Here is a 20,724-nt window from a genome sequence, read left to right as displayed (position 1 = left end):
TAATCGTCTCTCTCCCCGCATCCCCCCCCCCGCGAGTAAGCGACGGCACTATTTGACGTCGAGGAAAACCGCCTCACCGCGGCGCAAGGATATTAGGAGCACCAATTGGGAGTTCAAATGTCAGCAAGTTTCCCCCCCCCCCCGCTTTTTGGAAAAGGGAGGGGGAGGAGGAGGTGGCGGTGGTGAGGCGACTGGCGGGGTGGGTGTGTTCCTCCGCCGCCGTTTTTTTCCTCCGCTTCTAAACGGAGCGTCTCCTGGCTCGGGACTCTTGCATGGCACTGTGGCGTGGAAGCGCTCCGGGGGAGAGCTTCTGCCCGCGATTGCATGCAGTGCCGGGGATCCCCCTGCTCCGGGGAGGGCCTCGCCGCCCCCTCCGGCCCGAGAAGGGCTCAGGAGGCGCCCCCTAGCCTACAGGTGACCCACCCTGCCTCTCTGCTGTCGGGGCGCGATGCTCTGACTGCCGATGGACGCCCGGCTTGTCTCGGCAGCGCTCGCCTCCTCTGCCCCGCGACGCAGCGGTCCTGATACCGGCAAGAGCGGACACTAACCGCCTCCTCCCCCTTCTCCCGCTTCGCCTCCGCAGCCAGCCTTCGCCCCATGGACGTAGCGACGGGCCCCGAGTCGCTGGAAAGCTGTTTCAACCGGGGCTCCACTGACTGCTCCAAGATGCTGGACGGAATTAAAATGGAGGATCACCCGCTGCGATCGGGTCCCGCAACTTTAGGAGTCTTACTAGGTGAGTCGACTTCGCTTTCGCCGCGCAATGTTCAACTCCCTTCCCCTAAAAAAAGGAAAAGCCTAGAATGCTAATTTACTTGGGGAAAGTCCCGGGTCCCCGATCCTGAGTCTGCTGTACTCTTGCTTCAAATACTGTACTTGGAAACAAACCGGTGCTGTCAGGACGGCAAGCGGTGAGGGCTTCCCGTGTAAACGCGGAGTCCTGTAAGTCGTTTTCAGGCCGACCCTAGAAAAAGCATCGATTTGCCTTTAAGGGGTTGAAGAGGTCTTTTCTTTATTTAATGCCCTGTGTGGGATTGTGACACGATCTGGCTTGATTTTTTTTTTTAAAAAAATGCTACTATTATTAATAATGATTTTAAATATAGCCACTTTTGTTTGACAATCTGGGGCTAGGATTTAGATTTACCCGCCTTGATATATTTATTTTACTCGCGGAGGGGGTACTAGGTGTACATAATATGGCTGTAGCATGCTTTTTAAAGACTCCTATTTGTTACAAAGGAATATATAAATAAATCTCAAGTTGCAAAACTTTGAACCGAAGATGCCGCCGGCCAACTTCAAGAAGGGGGGGGATGCGCTACGTTTAAGATGCCTTTGCCAATCTTCTGATTGAAGAATCCTTTTGAGATTGAAAGATATCACACGCATCTGCAGCTTTGTGTTCACGCACGTCGGAATGGGGATTTGCCAAAACCCAAGCGAAGTCACTGCTCTGATTTAGCTTTGTTGCTTCACTAAAACACAGACACACAGAATATTAATTTACACATCTACTTCCCCATCCCCCAAATATTAACCCGTAGGACAAAAAAATCTTCCCTACTCCTTTTAACAATGTTCCAGAACATATTCGATTTTACTTGAGTCATCTTGGAAAATGAGGCAACAGCACTGAACCCTCTGTTTCAATTTATTTGTATGTCCCTTGTTCCTCTTTGAAATATAATGTTCTCTTGCATTTTGAAGCAAGTTTTATTGCATTGTCCCTGCTGGGACTTGCAGAGTATGGAACCCAGGCTTCAAAAAGAAAAAGGAGAAACCTCCAAATGGGATGGGGTCCCCTCGTATCTCTTGATTGCTTAACACTCCTGTTTACTTAATTACACCCCCCCCGTCCCGCCACCACTTTTTGTAGTTTGTGTTGATCTGTGGACTGAAGGCACTCCTTTACCTTGCAACCCCACTGACCTGGGAGTAAGCCCCATTGAATTCTGTAGGACTTCCTTCCGAGTAGGTCAGGTAAGGATTGCAGTCTGAGCCGACGAAAGTTTGATGCCCTAATCAATCAATTATCCTTTAAGGTGCTCCAAGGATCTGTGTTTCTGCTTTTCTAATCCAAATAATACCATATAGCAAAGCAAATGTCTATACTGTAGATTTAGCAAAAGAGGAAAGAAGAAAGGATCCAAGCAGCATGTTGGATTATTCTCAATTTTAACTTCTTAACAGTTGGCTGGGTAATACTTTTGATTGATTCCCCCAACCCACCCCCCAATCCGCCGCTCTTGCTAATCCTGGGGCTAGGATTTGATCCCCCCCCCACGCATGCACACTTGAATGATCATCATCACCATCATTTTAATGACACACACAAAGAGTATTAATATTAGGTAATATTAGTACATATAAACTCTCCTTTTAATACCAAAGCAACCTGATGAATTATGCCATTCTAGGACTTTGGGAAACTATTGCAAGGACACAGACACGTGCTTTCGCTTTTACAGTAATCCAAACAAGCCTTGCATTCGTGAACAAGTCAGTTGTATATTAAAACGTGTGTGTAAACATAATCACCACCGTCATTCCCAGCTTCGGACGCAATCCTGTACACCTCGCTCCGCATTGCATAAGCCAGCCCAGCGTGAAAAACAGAATGACTAAAAATAGAATTCGGAACCGCGCTGCACTATAGAAAGTGAAGGGTTCGTTTTTGTTTGCTTTTGCTTTTAACACGCAAAGGCCCGGTTGCGATCCTGGGTTTAGGGATTATTAAACTCAGTGGCGCTTACTTCCGAGTAATCAGATGCTCATCTCTCACTGTGCCACTCCTTTCCCCTCAAACACCCTCTTGCAGCAACAACGAGCCACCCAAATAGCAAATAAAATTTGGCCGCGTAAACGCCATACATGTGAATCACGCTTTTTGCATGCTAGGAACTGTAGCTCGGTGAGGGGGTAAACTACAGTTCCCATAATTCTTTTTATGTGGGGCGGGGCGGTTTGGAATGTGATTTAAATGTGTTTTAAAACAGTGAGAAACAACGTCTTGGCAACCCAAACAGTTAAGTGAATAAAAAATTAAAAAGCAACACTTTGAATAGCAATATTTGCTCTTGTCTGAGACTCTTGCTCTTGTGACTGTCAAAACAAAATCGAAAATTCTTTCTAGTAGCACCTTAGAGACCAACTGAGTTTGTTCCTGGTATGAGCTTTCGTGTGCATGCACACTTCTTCAGATACCTAGTCAAAACAAAATCGAAAATTCTTTCTAGTAGCACCTTAGAGACCAACTGAGTTTGTTCCTGGTATGAGCTTTCGTGTGCATGCACACTTCTTCAGATACTGTGACTGTGATTGTGTAACGATATTGACATGGTCCTTTGTGAAAGCTGCACCATCCATTTGGGCCCCTTTCTCCTCCCCCCCCCACTCCTGTGAACCGTAATTTGTTAAAGCTGCTGGGAATTGTAGCTCTGTGAAAGGGAAACTACAGTTTCCATTATTCTTGGTGTGTGTGAATACGCTTTCAAATGTATTTTCTTCTTCCAAAATTCACTCCATCTTTTACATTCCCTCTCTCGCTCTCTCTCTTTGCTACTTCGTTTCCCCCACCCCTTCCTTCCCTTCCTCTTCAGGGTCAGACTGTCAGCACCAGGCCGTCTGCGAAGGGTGCCAGCGGCCCATCTCGGACCGCTTCCTGATGCGCGTCAACGAATCCTCTTGGCACGAAGAGTGTCTCCAGTGCGCCGTGTGTCAACAAGCGCTGACCACCAGCTGCTACTTTCGGGACCGCAAGCTTTATTGCAAGCAAGACTACCAACAGTAAGTGGACGCAGCCACCGTCCAAATTAGGCTCTCTCCTTTTGCACGTCGGAACAGTATGTGCACGACCATGCAAAGCAACGTGTTTTCCGATCTAAGCAAGCATCTTTAAAAAACCAATCCCAATACAATCTTGTTTATGCTAGTATTTATTTGGGTCGAGGGTGCCACTTTCAGTTTTGGGGTGCATCTAATTAAACCTGGGTTTGGAAGATAGTGTCAAGCAATCAAAGCTAAAGGTCATTCTCCCCGCACTCTCCGCGCGCGTTCCACTTTTCTTTAGAACCTTTGTCGCACCATTAGTAGAACTTCTACCCTTGCGTCAGAGGGATGTCTGTGGGTTGGTTTTTTTTTTTTGGGGGGGGGGTGATATTCAGAACGCGAGGCGCCGGCTCTTCCTCTCTCCAGTGCAGGAGTTTCTTTCGATAACTTTCAGCTAAGTCTGTGGCCGATCAGAAAAGCGCATGTGTATTGGCTTAGTTAGTGATCTGAATCCAAGGATAAGGATTAGGTTGCGGAGACGTCCCTAGCAACGGTTCCCATTTGAGGTCCGAAATCGGTTTGACTTCGAAGTGAACCCTTTTCGTAATAAAGATGATTTCCCCTTCCCACTTTTTGTAACAACCTTCCTTTCTAACGGGTCCCACTATGCTCAACCGAGACACTCCCAAATTTACAACGTCGATCCATGAAAATACGTTTCCCCCCCCCCCCCTTTTAAAAGATTTAGTCATTTTAACGGAGTCTTGGATTGGTCTGGATTCCACCTTCCCTTTCATTGCGCAATTAACAAATTTAAATTACTGCAACCGAATTTGATTTTGCGTCACACTGTCCTTGGGAGTAAATCCCTCTGAATTCGACCCAAAATGACTCAAGAGCGGGCCGTCCCCCTCGTTATTTCTTTATAACGACATTTGCAAAGGAAATAACCCCTAATTTTTCCACACAAACACCTATTTTGCTTTTTACTTCTTGATTTTAATTTTCCTGCGGCCTCTTTTGAAGATGCAGAAACGTTGAATGGCTACTTGTTTGTCTTGCAGAATGGAATAATATTTGTTTTCCGATTACCTACTTTATTAAAAAATAAAAACATGCATATAAACAACACTCGCTTTAAAAAAATTCCAGTGGTGGGAAATTTTATACCAGCAATTAAAAACCAAACGATGTTTGCAAAGTCCCTTCCTTAAATAATATTGCTGATTTGATGATTAGGGGTTGGGCTTCAGAATTTAAAGTTAGCTTAAACTACTTTGGTGGGAACTCGGTGGATGGAGATATTGTAAAATACTGAAAGTGGGAGAGAAAATCTAGCAAAACATTTCTAACAAATCCTGATTTTGTGGTTGGGAGTAATTTAAAGACTGAAAGTATTCTTTTTTTCCCATTTGGGAGCGGGGCGGGGAGATAATTATATATAATGATTATCTGCTAAGAGATCGTGCAGTATAGTATGATATCGAAATACAGAGGAAGTTTGTGCCTATGTGTTTGTATGTACATATGTGTGTATATATGTCTGTGTGCGCACACAGGGCCAACTCTTTTGGCCCAGACCCCTTCGCCCCCCAAAAAATATTTAGGAGCGCCGGGCCCCCCAATATTTTATTCATTTTTTTATTCACGTTGGCGCCACCTTATATGTTTCTGTGTGCGTATTGTATTTATATAGACATCGTGTCACAAATCAGATTAAGTGATATTTAGGCTGTCCTTTTGCATACACTTACCTCAGCAGAAGCCCCAGCAGCACACGCTGCAATTTACTTCCGAGTAAACTGAGTTGCCGGTTATTCCAGAGGGCTTTTCAGACAGGGAGTTGTTGGGGGCTAGAGATAATGGGAAAAAGGCGGGGAGCGTGTCTTTGGGTGTGGAGAAGTTTTCTTAGTTTCAAGATCGGAGAATAAGAGAAGAAATACTGAAAGACAGGGAGTGTCATTTTTCCTCACCCCCCCCCCTTTATAAGAGGTGAACACACAACATACCCCTCTCCGAGGTAGATGAGAGAACAAAGGCATAAACGATTGACCCACTAGATTTCTTAATAAAACAACCCCCATATTTTACTGAATTTTACTGATTTTACAATGCTGCATTTATTTTCTTAGTTGTTTTTTTTTAAAAGCCCCATCATGTTACATAGGGCTGCAAATCCAAGTCCTATCCACGTTTACCTGAGAGTAAGTCCCATTGAAATAGTTGCACTTACTTCTGAGTAAGGAGGAGTAGGCTCGCTTTCATTACATGGGGTCTTAAATTGCAAATAAACTGGCCAAAGTCCGGTCCTGCATCACGGAAACCAACCGGGCTAATCCGGATTCAAAATTCTAACGCTTTGAAGCGCCAGCATCATTTGATTCGCCCAGATGAGTTCTGCCGGGCCGGAGCCCGAAGGCGATCGTGGACTGCGAGTCGGAACAATTCGGATTAAATCCAGTTCAGACTTCATTCATTGAATTTTCAGAGAGATAGGCTTTTCAACCTTTCGGCTGAAGCAGAGGCGAGTCCTGCTGACTTCGGTTAAAATAAAAATAAGAATCAAAATGGACTCGGAGCAAACTTTGGGCTTCGTAAACAGCGCGGTTGAAACCGGCGCGAGTTTTGCTCGAGACGGGTAGAGAGTGAAAGAGAAGCGGGTGGTTCCGCTGGGGGAACCAGCCCTGCTGCCTCGGAGCACCTCCGGGCAAGACAAGCCGCTACAAGGGCTTGCCCCGGCTTCTTAGCTCCTTCCTCCCAGCTGTTGTAGGCCCGGCTAACAGCGGCTGCCTCGCTGCTTTAGAGAGCAGCAGTAACGGCGGGTCTCCAGCGCCCAGAAATCCCACAACACAGAGGCTCTAGTCCGCTCTCTCCTTCCCCCTTCTTTTTCTCCTCCAGAGTTGCCTCCAACTAAGTCCTACTCAGAGAAGACTCATTGGAATGAATGGGGCTTAGCTAATCATGCTCATCAATTTCAATTGCTCTATTCTGAGCAGGGCTAACAATTGGATGCGCGCGCACCATTTTCTTCTTTCCACTGGCCTTTCGCTTTCATTCTCATTCAACGTTTTCTGTCGCCTCACTTTTTGTTTCCCCCAGGGTGTGTGTGTGTGTGTGTGTGGCAAGTAGTCCTGTATGTTCCCGGGAGGGGGGCGTCCTGGGTTGCGTAGACACCATGCACTTAAAGCACACTCCCCCAACCCCAAGAATCATGGGAGCCATAGTTCACGCTTCAGAGCTATTGCTTCCAGCACCCTTTAAAACTACAGTTCCCAGGATTATTGGACGGGGAGTGAGCTTTATTGACAGGTCCAAACGGAAGTTTGGTCTACTCGGAAGTGTGCCTCAATGGGGCTTATTCCCAGACAGGTAGGTCGTGTTAGAACTGCAGCTTTTTCAATGCATTTGGTCTGTCCACGAAAGCGCACGTGCAAAAATTTAATCAGGTAGTCGAAGGCACAACCAGTTTTCTCATTATTTTCCATTTTTTGGAAAAGTAAATAAACACTCGTTTGAGGCCAAGCCATGAGTGCTACTCTCAAAAGGTGGGGTGACTGGTTATTAGCCTCGGAGAGAAGTCACCATTCTCCCCCGACGGCCAACTTCGCAGGTCAGCCTCTCGGCCGGGCGTCTCTTCGAAGCAACCCAGGAGAAGCACTTCGAGGAAACGGCCTTCCCGTTTTGTTTTGTTTTTCCAGCACAGGCGAGTACTCTGGACGCTTAGCGTCTGCAGGAGCGTCCGTTGGCTGTCTGATCGCGTCTCTCTCTCCAACGAGGCCAAATGGCCGGTTGCCTTCCAAGGGGGCTCTCTGGCACTGCCCGTGAGCGCGCAGACACGCTCGCCCGGGAAAACGGATAATATCGAGAAGCAGGGACCTCAAGTAAACCCAAGCTCATAAGGCCTTGAGACAGGCTCGGAAAGAGAAGCCGTCTGTTTTTCCTTGACGCACCCGCCAAAATGGTCGGGCCGGAAAAGAAAATACCGGCGGACCCAGGACGCAACGACTGGCGCTTCTCTTCTGGGCCCCACTAAGTTCTATGGGGAGCCTCCCCCCTCGTCCTTGCCTGCGAGGACCGGGCTGCGAGTCTTGAGCACCTCGTTCAAAATAAACGGCGTCCATAGAGAGGAGCGCACGGTTCTCCCGCTTCTAGGTCTCGCTTGGAGAGATGGCGGTGAAGGCCGCGACTCCTTTCTGCCGGCGGTGAGGCTAAGATTTTGGAGCCGAAGATTGGGAAGTCGGTGGGGAAGAGTGACAGCACCTTCACGAAGAGCCACCCTATTGAAATGGCCTCTTGCTCTTAAGGTAGCCTTAAATGCATAGCGATACATTTAAAGGATGCCCCTGAATATTGAGAATTGTAGTTTGAGGGTACTGGGAATTGTAAAAGTTGATTTGTATGCAGCTTTTCCCCTTAAAGAAAAGTGAGCAAAGGAGGTGCTCAGAGAAAGGAATATCACGTTTAACTCAGCCAAATGGACTTACATTAACCTAGGTCTGCACTTCATAAAACTAGAAGTAATTTCATCATCTTTACATAAAGCACACACACACAATTGTATAACACAGGAGAGAATTGTAACACCTTTCCTGGAACTGCTGGGGGTTAAAAACAGGGAATCAAGAGGCAACCTGTCTGGCTGTGAAACTAGAACTTGCTTTTGAAAATTCATGGAAGATGATGATGGAAGCATGTCAAACTACTGCATTTTGGACTTGGGGGATAAGGTCCTAGTCCTCATGGCGGTAAGGGCAAAAATCTTCTGAACTGTCTGAAAAATATGGCTTTAAAGACCAAGAGATGAAATTAGCTGGGTTTGGTCTTGAAACACAGACCCTCTGAGCAGACAAAGGGTAGTAGTGAAACTCGTTAAAATACTTGAGATATCATTTCAGGAGTGCAGTTTCAGCTTCTGACTACCTGTACAGGAAATTAAGTGTATGTGTGTGTGAAACCAACAAGGTACAAATACCCCCTTTATGTTCCATCCACAGCTACATGGCCAAAACAGTTGTATATTTTTCAGAATGTATGTTGTGATTCTTTTCATGGCATAAGAACTTTATTGCTACTAGTGCGCTGAAGACCTGTCTTTGTCTGCCTGCCTGCCTGTTTCTCTGTCCGTCTATCATCTACCTGTGCAAAGGTGACACTTTTAAGACTCCTTACTTAGAGTGAAGATGACTTCCTTATTTTAAAGTAATTATAGATGAATTGGGTGGAGAGATTGATGCTTCAGAAATTACATTTCTTGTGACTTGAAGTGTGTGAGTTTGGGAGGGGGGGAGAGATTCCTTTTATTTAGCAATTCTCTCTGCAAATTTAAGGCTCTAAATTCAACTACAAATACTCAGAAAGAACTGGGTGCTGTGACTCTTCGAGAAGCAAAGCAAATAGTTATACCTAGAAAGTCACTGTAACTATGTGTAGTCAATGGATAGCTCTTGTTAAATCATTGCCCTCTTAGTTGTTTTTTCTTTCGTTCTCTTCAGTTTGTAATCTCCTTGGGGCAGAGATCTTGTTGTTCTGTCAAGTGCCCTGTACTAGGATGAAGCCTTAAAGCTCATAATATGAGCAATTGTCTTTCTTGGACATCTCACATCATTCGTTCCATGCACAATCTGTATGTCAGGGCATAGGTTGTTTTGGGTTTTTTTTGCCTTGGAGCTGATTCCCCCCCCTGTTTTCTTTCTCTTTCCCTCTCTTCCACTTCACGCTTGTCACTAAAATTTAGGACCCTCTTTGTGCCCAGAGTGGGGTAGAACATGGTCCCTTCAATCGTCGCGACATAATAGGACTCCACAAGTAGTCTAGGAGCTGACAAAAGGCTACATCTCTTGTTGTACATCACCTTTTGTCTAACGTTCAGAAGGTTCCCCAAAAGATCCTGAAGTGAAGCTTGGTTGGGTGGGGGGAGAAAAGCTATGTGCATTTCATAGCGACAGCCCCAAAATCCCTCACCATGGAAACTGTGTAGTAATCTGTTAACGAGACATGCGATGTATAAATATTGCCAGAGTTGTATGGTTGGAGATTAATGTCCTTTTATTTCAGAGTGACACCCCAAATGTGTTATTTCAGATGGGTGCTTCTGTCCTGGACCTGTAAGCTAAAGAAAGTTTACACAGCATTGAAGTTCAGCTCTTAAGTGACATTTCCTTTAGCCCTATTGATTTGAATGGAACCCTGTTCTGGGAGTCTTAAAATATCTGACAGAATGCCGCAATTGTAAACAGAGAAGACACTTGGTATGTCAGTAATATATTTTACACACACACACACCCCGACCAAACCCTGTTGGTTTCAGGTCCATGGCAGAATAATTATTTGTAGATTTCCACAATCCTTTTTCATATTTTTACTCCCATTTGAATAACAGTCACACTTTAGGAATAATGAAAGGTTCAAGATGTATACAGTATAATTCTTATTTTTTTCTCCAAAATGATTTTTTTTATTTTTGCATGGGGAAAAGGTAGAATATGATTAATTAACATTCTAAAAAAAAAATAAGCATAGAAAATTAAATTATGAAGTTGCCAAGAAAAAAAACCCAGAGAAGTCAAAACTGTAACAAAAGAAGCAGCAGCCTAGATTTCCTTGGGGAAAATATCTCAAATGGGAGCTGTACATGTCAATCTACTAAATAATGGGGCTTTTAAAGTGATTAATTTGTTGGTGTGTGTATGTGAATTTTAACTGGTGAGACTTGAGTTAAATGTACAATTGTTTTGTAGGTTTTTGGTCTGATGTGTTACTGCAAGTGGGGTTGAATATGATGGCTGGCTTCTCTTTACAACAATGTGGTTGGATTGCTTTGCGAATTGGCACAAGCTTCCATGCAAAAAGGCATCCCATACTGAAGTGATGGTGGTGTGAATTTATTTACATCCAGTTTATTTCCACGTTAGTTATAGGTTATAAGAGGAACAGAGGGCATAACATATAAATTATCAGATGGCAAAATTCATATTGGACAGACGCATACAATGGTCAGAAAGGATACCAACTTTTAAAATTTGTTTTTTCCCTACATTGGTGATGAATCCACTGGAATTTGATTAACAGCCCTACCCTAATAGGAGTGTGTGTGTGTGTATTACCATTTTTAGACATTTACTATAATTATTTATAGTCTCACAAGAATGAAAATGATCACAGATGAGCAATGCAGTCCTATGTGATTATTCGGTAGTTAAGTCCGAATGCGTCCATCAGGACATCTGTTTATGATTGCTACCTAAATTTCTGAACATTTGAAAGACACAAATGAGTTTTGATAATTACCTGTATGGGATGGCTAGTGTGCGCTGGTGTGTGAGAGCATACGGAGATTTTCAGCGATGCAGTATTTTTGCAGTTGTGTACTTTCTTAATTACTTACTTGCATTTTTATTATCAGAGTTATTTTACATTATCAGCGGAATGTTTAATTGTAAAGTTAATATAAGATGTTTTCATTAGTTTATTCTTGATATGACTTTATTTTGTCATTACAGTAACCTGTTAACTGTTAGCAGATTGTGTAAAACTTACTGATGTTGTGAGTAACCATGAGCATAGCTTACTATGGGAAGTGGCATCCAGAAAACAAATGATTGTGTGTTTGTGTGTGTGTGTGTGTGTGAAGCTATAGAGAAAAAAATATTAAATTATATGCATGTGTTTAGGATCGCAGACCAAATTTATGAACATTTGAAGGACTGAGTGATACACGTGTGTGTGTGTGTGTGTGTGTGTGTGTGTAATTAACCAGGGCTGTTAAATGTTCTGTTTGGTATTGTTAGCATTGACTACATTTGAAAATTTGTTTTAGTAAATGTGACAGTGGATGCACCCCTGCAAACTGGAAAAGAATTTGTATGTGTGTAAAATAATGTAACCTATATATAAAGTACACAAACTCCTTTCACTCTGGAGAGGAGCAACAACAACAACAGTCTGAGGTCTCTTCAGATATTCTCAAAGCTTTTCCAATTGGATAAGGTTGCAGTGGCAGGGAGGCAGCAGAGGCGGTTGGGGGGGGGGAGTTTGGTGCAATGCTATGCAAGGCCAGGCAGGAATAAAAAGATATCAACATGATGGCCTTTTGTTAGATCACAGCACCTCGTTTGACATGACAAGGTAGCCCGCTGAGCCTGCTTCTGCAGACCGACAGCAGAAAATACAAGCAGGAGGAGGAAGAGGGAATGAAGGCGGGGGAGGGGGGGTGAAAAGACACAGTAAATCAATTTGTTCCCCTTTCCTCTGAAAAGTTCTTTAAATGAAAAGGAAAATAAAACCCCAAAATGTGCAATTAAACATACTTTTTAAAGGAAAACCTACCAGCGCCCCAGTACTAGGGTTTATTTCCTAACTTTTACGTCATTAGGAAAAACAAGAAAGTGTTAGAATTTAAAATGCTGTCGTGTTTTCCAATGCACATACAATCGCATTGATCTGGTTTGTAAAAATGGAAGTTCCATAGAGGCTGGGCTCCATTTAGAACAAGTGGTGAGATTTCTATCTGCTGCAGTGAAGAAGAAATTTAAGCCTATGGGTGTGTATGCATATCCCCCGGACTCTACTAAGGTGAGGGAGTTGTACCTCTCATTTTCACCATCTTGAATGGTCATGCACGGGCCTTGCTGTCTTGCACTTATTCAGAAGTAAGGTGTGTGTGTGTGTGTGTGTGTGTGTGTGTGTATTCTCCTGCAATCTATTGTCTGGAGTAATCAGTAGGAGTCATTGGGTGGATCGTGGCGCGCTTCAGCTAGTTGTTACATGAGCACAATTTTTACAAAGTGCCTTTTGCAGTTAAGATGGTGTCAAGTAAAGGTACATTTTGGGGATGGTGTGAGCTGTAGTCCAAAACATCTGGAGGGCACCAGGTTGGGGAAGGCAGATGAAGAGATAAGCTTGTCATCACACCACAGCTATGGCTGTGGGCTTAAATGGTCGATCAATCAACTAAAGCTGTAGTTGATTAAGATGGCCACTCTTCAGCAGCAAAGACAAATTTCCATCAAAACCAAAGGCACTTGCTTCTGTGTATGGTGTGTTTACGACTGGCGTATGATGCTGTTGTTCTGCACTCCTTACACAGAGTTAGGTTCTGCAGAAACCAGTAGGATTCATGACCTAGTTTTATAATCACTGTATAAGAGCTGGAGGTAGAGTTCCAGCTTTCATGTAATCTACCTTTTAACAGTGTTCCTTAATTAGGCCAAAGAATGCATTCGCATCACACCTTAACTTAAGAGCATGTTCCGTTGAAATTGACAAGCTGAAATTCTACGTTCATCTGCTTAAGATCAGGCAGGACCTGTAATTACCTTGAATCTCACATGGAAAAAGCTCACAGCTCAAACATTGGGGAAATTTATATGTTTTATAAACAATTGTTCAGTAGCTTTTTTGTTTTTAATAATAAAAAAGAATATAACCTTTTTTCTTGTTGGCTGGGTGATAAAGCAGCCTTATAGTATACAGTTATTTGAATGTCTAGGCTGCCAACCCAGTGCACACTTGCTAGGAAGGAAGGAAGCACCACTGAATTTAATGTGGTGATGGTAAACACACTTAGGATCTCACTGTAAATAAGCTGGAATTTAGCCAGCACTTCCATCCATGGAAATGTGCTGGGCTACTGATTCTAGAATTCACAGACTTTTCTGCCAGAATAACCTCCCCCCAGCACCTAGATAATTTTAAGAGAGGCAAGAGATTATTACATTTTCTTCCCTTTTTTGTTTTTTAAAAAAGGGGGTGGTAGTACAAAACGAAACCTCCTTGAACGGGCTCCTTTTCGAAATAATGAAGCCAGTTATTGGGAGCTGTTTGGAATGCTGGCGAATGGAATGCAGGTGGCGAGATCAAAGGTGTATGAAAAACACAATTTATCACCTGAATTTCACTCCCACATCTGTGAGATTCTCAGATAGTATCAATCCCAGATCAAGGGCTTGTGCGCACGGTGCAGGAGGCTGCAAGTGGAGGTAGGGTGCTCTGTTCTTGGGTATGGGATGGATTGTGCTTGCCAAAGTCTGTCTTCTCAAAGCAATGGTCATTGCATGCACCGTATACTGGATCAGGGCTGCAGTATTTCATCCCTTGCATTTTGAACCCAAGACACTATGGTTGACTCTTCTAAGAAACTGCAGGCAACGCTGACTTGACATTAGAGGACATTAGCCATTAGGTTTCTCTGTTTTTCATTTTTTCAATCTTAAATTCAGTTCTCCACATTTCCACATCAGCGTGTGAATTTTTTAAAAAGTCCTCATGAAAATTCATTAGCATTTTGTTATTAATTTCTCCTGATGCACACATGTCTCTACCGGTATGCAATTTTACCTAATGCACACATTTTTTTTTTTTTGCAAAGCGGTTTCTCAACATAGAATGAATTTTTGTATGTTATTTTCCCAAATCTGATTTTTTTTAAACCTCACACCTTGTCCTTGCACACAGTACTTGGCTGGAGAACTGTGTTGCAAATTTCAGAGCAGTACAAATCTTGAAGGCTGGCCGCATTTTGGGTTTTGTATCATTTCAGAAAGTGCAAATTAGGTTTGCAAACTGAATTGAATCCTCCCCCCTCATCCCCATATGGAATTAGATTCACTTGAAGGCCAAGCAGGAGTGACTTAACTAACACCTACCTCCAGGGTCCAACTAGCGGCTATCCTGTATCTATTGGCAAAATGAACTTCCTTGAGTATTGGTGCTTGAAAAACTGTGTCCCAGCTGCCAGATATGCAAAACTCTAAACCTTGCTTACTGATTTGTGACATAGGTCTCACAAAGGCCACAATCGTAACCCCACTTATTTGAGAGTAAGCCCCATTGAATTCAGTATGACTTACTTCTGAGTAGGCATGGTTTGGATTGTTTACCCCCACTTAATGTACAAATAATGGGTCAGCTTGTCATTTTTCACATATCGGTTAAGACTTACATTAAAAAAAAATAATAATCAAAAATTCTTCCAAGATCCAAACAACTATTCATTGTTTAGAGGCTTTGACAGTTGAGATTTTTTTTTTCTTATATAAAAAAGCAGCAGCAGCAGCAGCAGCAAAAAGCTCATCTGATCTCATTTATATTTACTTGGAAGTACCTTTGCTCAATTATGCATTTTTCTTTTTTAAAAAACTGCTTATGTTGAAGTAAAGATATAATTATCAAAAGAACTGTTATTGAATTGTCTCTATTGAGCAAATAAACAGACTGTGAGAATATTCAGTCTATAAACCATATTAACGGTTACAGCCAGTGCAAATCCTCCTCAGAATAGACCCATTGGAATGAATGGCCATGGCTAACTTAGGTTCATTACTTTCAGTGGGTCTAAATATAAATTAGTTGGATATAACCTGAAGCCTTTTAACTCTTTTTTGTAACTGAAGCATAAGAACATACAAAGAGCCTGGCTGCTGGATGAGGCCAGTTGCTCATCTGGTCCAGCATCATGTTCTCACAGTGGGAAACCCTCAAGCAGGATTCAGACACAAGAGCACTCTCCCTATCTGAACAGCTCAGGCAGTAGAGCATGAAGCTCTTAATCTCAGGATTGTGGGTTCAAGCCCCATGTTGGGCAGAGGATTCCTGCAATTAATCTGCATCTTTGTTCAAAATTCTCCTGTTATGTACATGTTCACGTGCAATTCACCTAACAGGTTTTTTTTGTGTGGCAAAGCAATATCCCCTAAAATGATGCACTTACTTGCATGATATTTTCATGAACATTATGCAATTTTTTTGCACACTTTTTAACCCCAGTAGACGCATTCTTTTACACAGAGAAAAACACCTTGCAAAATTTGGCGACGACAGGTTTTGAAGGATGGCTGTGTTTCAGTTCATGTGTTATTTTTAAAAAAAGCACTACTTGTGCAGTTTTGCCTTTAAATGCGAACAAAATGGAATTTCTCCCTCCCGCTTCCCTACTTACAAAGAAGCAGATTTTGCTTAAACATTCAGAGAATCTTCCTAATGAAGACAATAATAAAAAATAAAATAGAAAGCTGTTTGACAGTGGTGTAGCCTAGAGAAAGGGTGTGTGGCCTGGGGAGACTTCTGAGAGCTAGTTAGGTCTAGAGGACTGCATTAAGCCTTGGGCCTGAGGTTCTCAAGCTCTGCTGTAATGGGTATATGTGCCTATCGTTGAGGCCATTTTAGACACTGCAGTTAAATGGTCTTAAAGGAAGGAGCTCTTTAGATGGCACAGGGCACAGTGTATTCCTTTGCTGACTCCAATATATTGTAAAGCTAACCTGGTTTGTGTGCCCTCTTGCTTATTCAGCTAAGGTGGGGGGGGGCAAAAGTGTGTGTGTGTGTGTGTGTGTAATCTGAAATAGGAACTCCCCAAATAGCAAATTAGGTTTGTTTCTTTTGTGTTTTTCTGGAATCCTGGAGAACAGGGGCAGTCCCTGCTAAAGTGGGATGGTTGGAGTGCCTGGATCAGAGGCCCCAAGCACTGAAAATATTATGGTGACCCCCCCCCCCAAATATAATTCAAAATAAAGACAATGCTAAACTGCAAAAGAAAGTTTTAAAGTAAAGCATAACATAGATTTGTTGCAACACCTGGCGGGATCTGATTTCCTTGCATTATTTTGAATTACAGTAAAAGGGCACCCCCTCATTTAGGAGGGGGATGAAGAATATATATATATAAAAGAGACCAGGAAAATGGGAGAAGAGTGGAGTGTAAGAAAGTCTAACAAAGTCCTGATTTTTCTCATGGTAACTACTTGGATGCTTTTTCGTTTTAATATCAAATATCAAATTCTTTCCAAAAAGGAAAGTTCTCATCTTCCCCCCCACCAATGCCCCTGCTTTTCTGGTGTTCTTAAGAACATGCTTAGTCAGCTCAGTAATCCAGCGTGGTCTGGATCCCTGTCGGTGACCCAAGATTGCCATCCTAATCCCACTTACGCAGGAGTAAACCCTACTGAATTCAACAGGACTTACTTCTCGGAGCCTAAAGCACCCAGTTCCTTAACATTAGCTTAACATTAGGCCGTTCCTTCCTCTCTGCTCAATCAAGCCCTTTTCTGTTTCTCTTGGAGCGATTGAAATGTTCTGGGTTACATAAACATTGCAACTCTCTTTCTCTCTCTCTCTCCCCCCCCCCCCCCCCGTCTCTCTCTTCTGTTTGGTAACGTTACGTCGTTTTGTAACTCCAACTTGGAGTATCTTAAAAGAGAGTTTGCATTACACCGAGGCGTTGCCTTTTGTGCGCAGCAATGCCTGGGTCTCACAAGACAGGCGGAAATCGAGGTAGCAGCAGAGTTCCTCTAGCAAGGGAGATGCCTTCTAAAAACCTTTTCCTGTTTAAGGGGTAAAAAGGATTGGGCTCCAAATCCTAGAGAATGAGAACAAGGCACCTTGTTGGCATTTAGCACTGGGATCATCCAATTTAGCTGTTGCTGTGTGAAAATTTGCTATATTTCTTGGGGAAATAATGTTTATACGTTTTATTTTATTTTATTTTATTTTTCCTGGGCTGTTGGGTGAGTAATGTTGCATCCAAGCAAGTCCTACTATGTTATGTCCATTGTTTCAGATGGGTCTACTCTTGAGCTGAACTAGCATTGGATACAACCCACTCTGTCTGGCTTGCTTTCTGCAATTCTTTTCTTATTTGTAAAGCCTGATCTCACACACATAACTTCCTCTCATGCATTCTCACATGCAAACAGTGATAGCCTTGTCCTCCATGAGTTTACCTAATCTCCTTTTAAAGGAAACTAGGTTGGTGACTATCACTACCTCCTGTGGGAACGAGTGCCGTAGTTTAACCATGTGCTGAATACCTCCCCCAAATTCTCTAACTCTCTGGTTTTCATCGCAGCTGCTCAGTTTCTGGGGGCTTCTCTCCAGCCTGGATGTACCTGCCACTCTCTTCAGCTTATGGAACTTCCATTATTTCAAATAACATCTATTGCTGTTGCAGTAATGGAGGAAAGAGAGTTGGTAGATGGTGAGGAGAGAATAGTTTGTGTTTTCAGGAAGCTTTCTGCAGGATGTTAAGTGGGTCTTGCTTGCTGCGGCATCAGTCTGCTGGTGACCATGTTTCTTGCCTGTGTATGATGGGTGTCATTTGAGGCCAAAAATAACACATATCTGCTCCTTGGAGGCCTATAGAATTCTCTCCCTCTTTGCTTTAAATGTTTATTTGTTAACATTAGACCTTTTAAAAGCCTAGCCTTGACCTGAAGTCTCCAGAAGAACCCACCTTTCTCTCTCTCCTACCCCCCAACCTCCGTCACCCCCCCCGCCAACAGATAAAAGTTTGTGCAATTTCCCTAGTAAGGTGTAATTGACAGGCCAATGAAGGCTTGGCTGTTTGACTTGAACTGCATGGAATTTAGCTGTTTATAAGCACTTTGTGCTTGGCATTGACTTCTTTAATATATTTCAAGCTGGAACTGACAGCACTTCCTAATGGGTCTTGCTTAAGTTTCCTTAGTCAAAATAATACTTTTAATTTATTTTGCCTTTAGGTTCTCTCCTTCCAGTCACCCAATTTGAAAGCAGCTCCATTCTTAACAAAAAACAATAACAACAAAAAGCATTAAACCTCAAAACGCATTAAATGTATTAAACTCCAAAGTGTGTGTGTGCCTGTGTGTGTGCATGCAAGCCTTAATACTTCTTCAAGCAAAGATTAGTTATGGGGCATCTCACCCATAGCAACCTTGCAATTCAGCCTTCTTTAGTAGAATTAGTTTAGATGCAGATCATCAATCGTACCTTTGCGTATAAGTCTCTATGAGTTACTTTGGGGATTTCCCCTGTTTTACATTGCTTCATTGCTTCCCGGATTTGCTCTGTCCTGTTTCCCTGGTTCCTGCTTTGAGTGGAACTTCTAAATTCAATTCTGGAACTTCCGTAGTTCATTCTAGCTTTTCGTTTCCTTAGATCAGTTGGCCGGAAACCTCCCTGCCCCATACCAGAGGTTTTCTTTCCTTAGGGGCATCCTTCCAGGGACTACATACCAGTGATGGGTGGGGCCAGAAGAGAAAGTGGGCAGGGCTACATGAACGGAACTTTATTTGCATCAGCCATCGGCCATAGCAACAAAAGAACATTGCGGTATACACAGAACAAAATAAAAAGTCGATTATATAAAACACAGTTTAGAGTCCTGAATCAGCAGTCAAATAGTGGAACTTATTCTCATTGCCCCAGCTAAAAACCTTGCGACCTTTGCTGTCATCTGTTCCTCTTGATCGGCCAGGAGAAAAGACACTGTGGCAGTGGTTGGGCGGCCCGGAATGGACAATAAAAGAGGGGTGATGGTGCCATTCCTCAGGTCTTTGTAAAGAGTGCAGACCAGGAGGGCATGTGCGCCACTGATTTGGTGTTGCCGTCTCCGCAGGGAGGGCGGGGCTACATGCAAAACTTAGCAGGTTAATCGACTCTGAGCTTCATACAGCAAGCTACAGTCCAGCCACACAAAAGCCAAAGGTTTTTTCCCCGATACACACATTTTCCTATCCATTCCCCCAGGTGCCAACTCTGTTGTCTTTTTGGCACTTTCCCCAAAATGTCTACTCAGAAGGAAGCCCTATTGAGGGACTTTCAGATAAGTATATTGAGTATTATGGTATTACTTTATAGAGGGGTGCTTTTGGGGGGGGCGGGGTAGGGTGGGCGGGAGGCTCAAGTTTGAAGGAGGTAAATTCTAATGTGCAGCAGAACACATTTTAGAAAGAACCCCCCTGGCCTCCCCAACTTGGATGGGTTTTAAAAGAGGATTAGACAAACTCATGGGTGATAAATCTACTGATGGCTACTAACCATGATGGCCTTGCTCCACCTCCACACCTGGAGGTAGTAATGCTTCTGAATACCAGTAGCTGGAAACCACAGGAGAGAATGCTCTTGTGTTCAGGTCCTGCTTGTGGGTTTCCTGCAGTCATCTGGATGGCCACTGTGACAACAGGATGCTGGACTAGATGAGCCATTGGCCTGATCCAGCAGGCTCTTATATTTACAATTTTTATATATATGCTGTAGGCCGCCCAGAGTGGCTGGGGAAACTCAGCCAGTTGGGCAGGGTATAAATAATAAAATCATCATCATCATCATCATCATCATCAAGTTCTTTAAAAGGGGAGGTTGTAACCAATGCTAGTCCAACTCAGAGTGGTCCTGTGAAATGGATGGATATGGCTATCTTAGGGTCATTAATTTGAGTGAGTCTACATTGAGTAGAATTTAGTTGGATGCAACCTGTTCAACAAGGACATTAGGAGTGGGGGGGGAACTGAAGTCACCCTCCACCCATGAGAGGCCATCCCAGGGTAACAACACAAAGCCCAAAATGCCCCCTGTCCGCCCAACAACGAAGGGGTGGAGGTGATCCTGTCATCCCAAGCCTTCAAAACAGGCTTCCTATTCTGTGCCTTAACATGAATAAGGGGATTAGGATTGGCAAATTTCCGTTAGCTCACTCTGCCGGACAAAAGATCCCAAGGTTTTAGTGTCACACTGCCTGATAAAAGTACAGGAGCTTGTCAATCAAAGGGGTCTGAGGCACTTGTGTCCGTGACATAATCTTATTAGAAGATAAACCGGCAAAATCCCTTTCATGAGGAAAAGTTACATTTAATTGCGCCTACAGATTTTTCTCCTTCCTGCCCCCTCTATTCCGCCCCCCCCCGGGGTGGGTGTGTTTGCACAGTTTGCAAATGATCAAGATCGCCACTTCCAAACTTTTCGAATGGCTAATGAAAAGTTTTATGATAACCAAGGAACTGTTGTTCATCATTGTCAGTCTCAAAACACTGATGATGGGTCAATGAAATCTGGAGCGTCTGTCTATAGGAAGTTGAGATTCTGATGTAAATGCTGTTGTGCATCTGCTCATAAAAATGTTGAACAAGAGCTGTGTTTGGAGTTTTTCAGTTCTTCTGAAGGTCCATCAGATCCAGCATCCAGCTTCCTGTAGTATCTAAC

At 43.4% G+C, this 20,724-nt stretch overlaps 1 protein-coding gene across 2 annotated transcripts in view; it reads left to right on the top strand.

Annotated features, from left to right (window-relative positions):
* The first annotated feature begins 207 nt into the window (after positions 1-207).
* Positions 208-20,724, top strand: part of LMX1B (LIM homeobox transcription factor 1 beta) — a 147,973-nt gene continuing 127,456 nt past the window's right edge. Inside the window, exons 1-2 of one of the 2 annotated variants that reach the window (XM_033137224.1) lie at positions 208-736; positions 3,603-3,789. In XM_033137224.1, the coding sequence (XP_032993115.1) occupies positions 598-736; positions 3,603-3,789 (326 nt within the window). In that variant the 5' untranslated portion in view covers positions 208-597. The remainder of the gene's footprint in view (positions 737-3,602; positions 3,790-20,724) is intronic. The other variant, XM_033137223.1, reaches the window with a different exon arrangement.

The sequence above is a fragment of the Lacerta agilis genome, chromosome Z, assembly GCF_009819535.1.
Source record: "Lacerta agilis isolate rLacAgi1 chromosome Z, rLacAgi1.pri, whole genome shotgun sequence".
Taxonomy (NCBI): domain Eukaryota; kingdom Metazoa; phylum Chordata; class Lepidosauria; order Squamata; family Lacertidae; genus Lacerta; species Lacerta agilis.
Note: the sequence above shows the minus strand (reverse complement) of the source record. Positions and strands in the feature narration are given on the sequence as shown.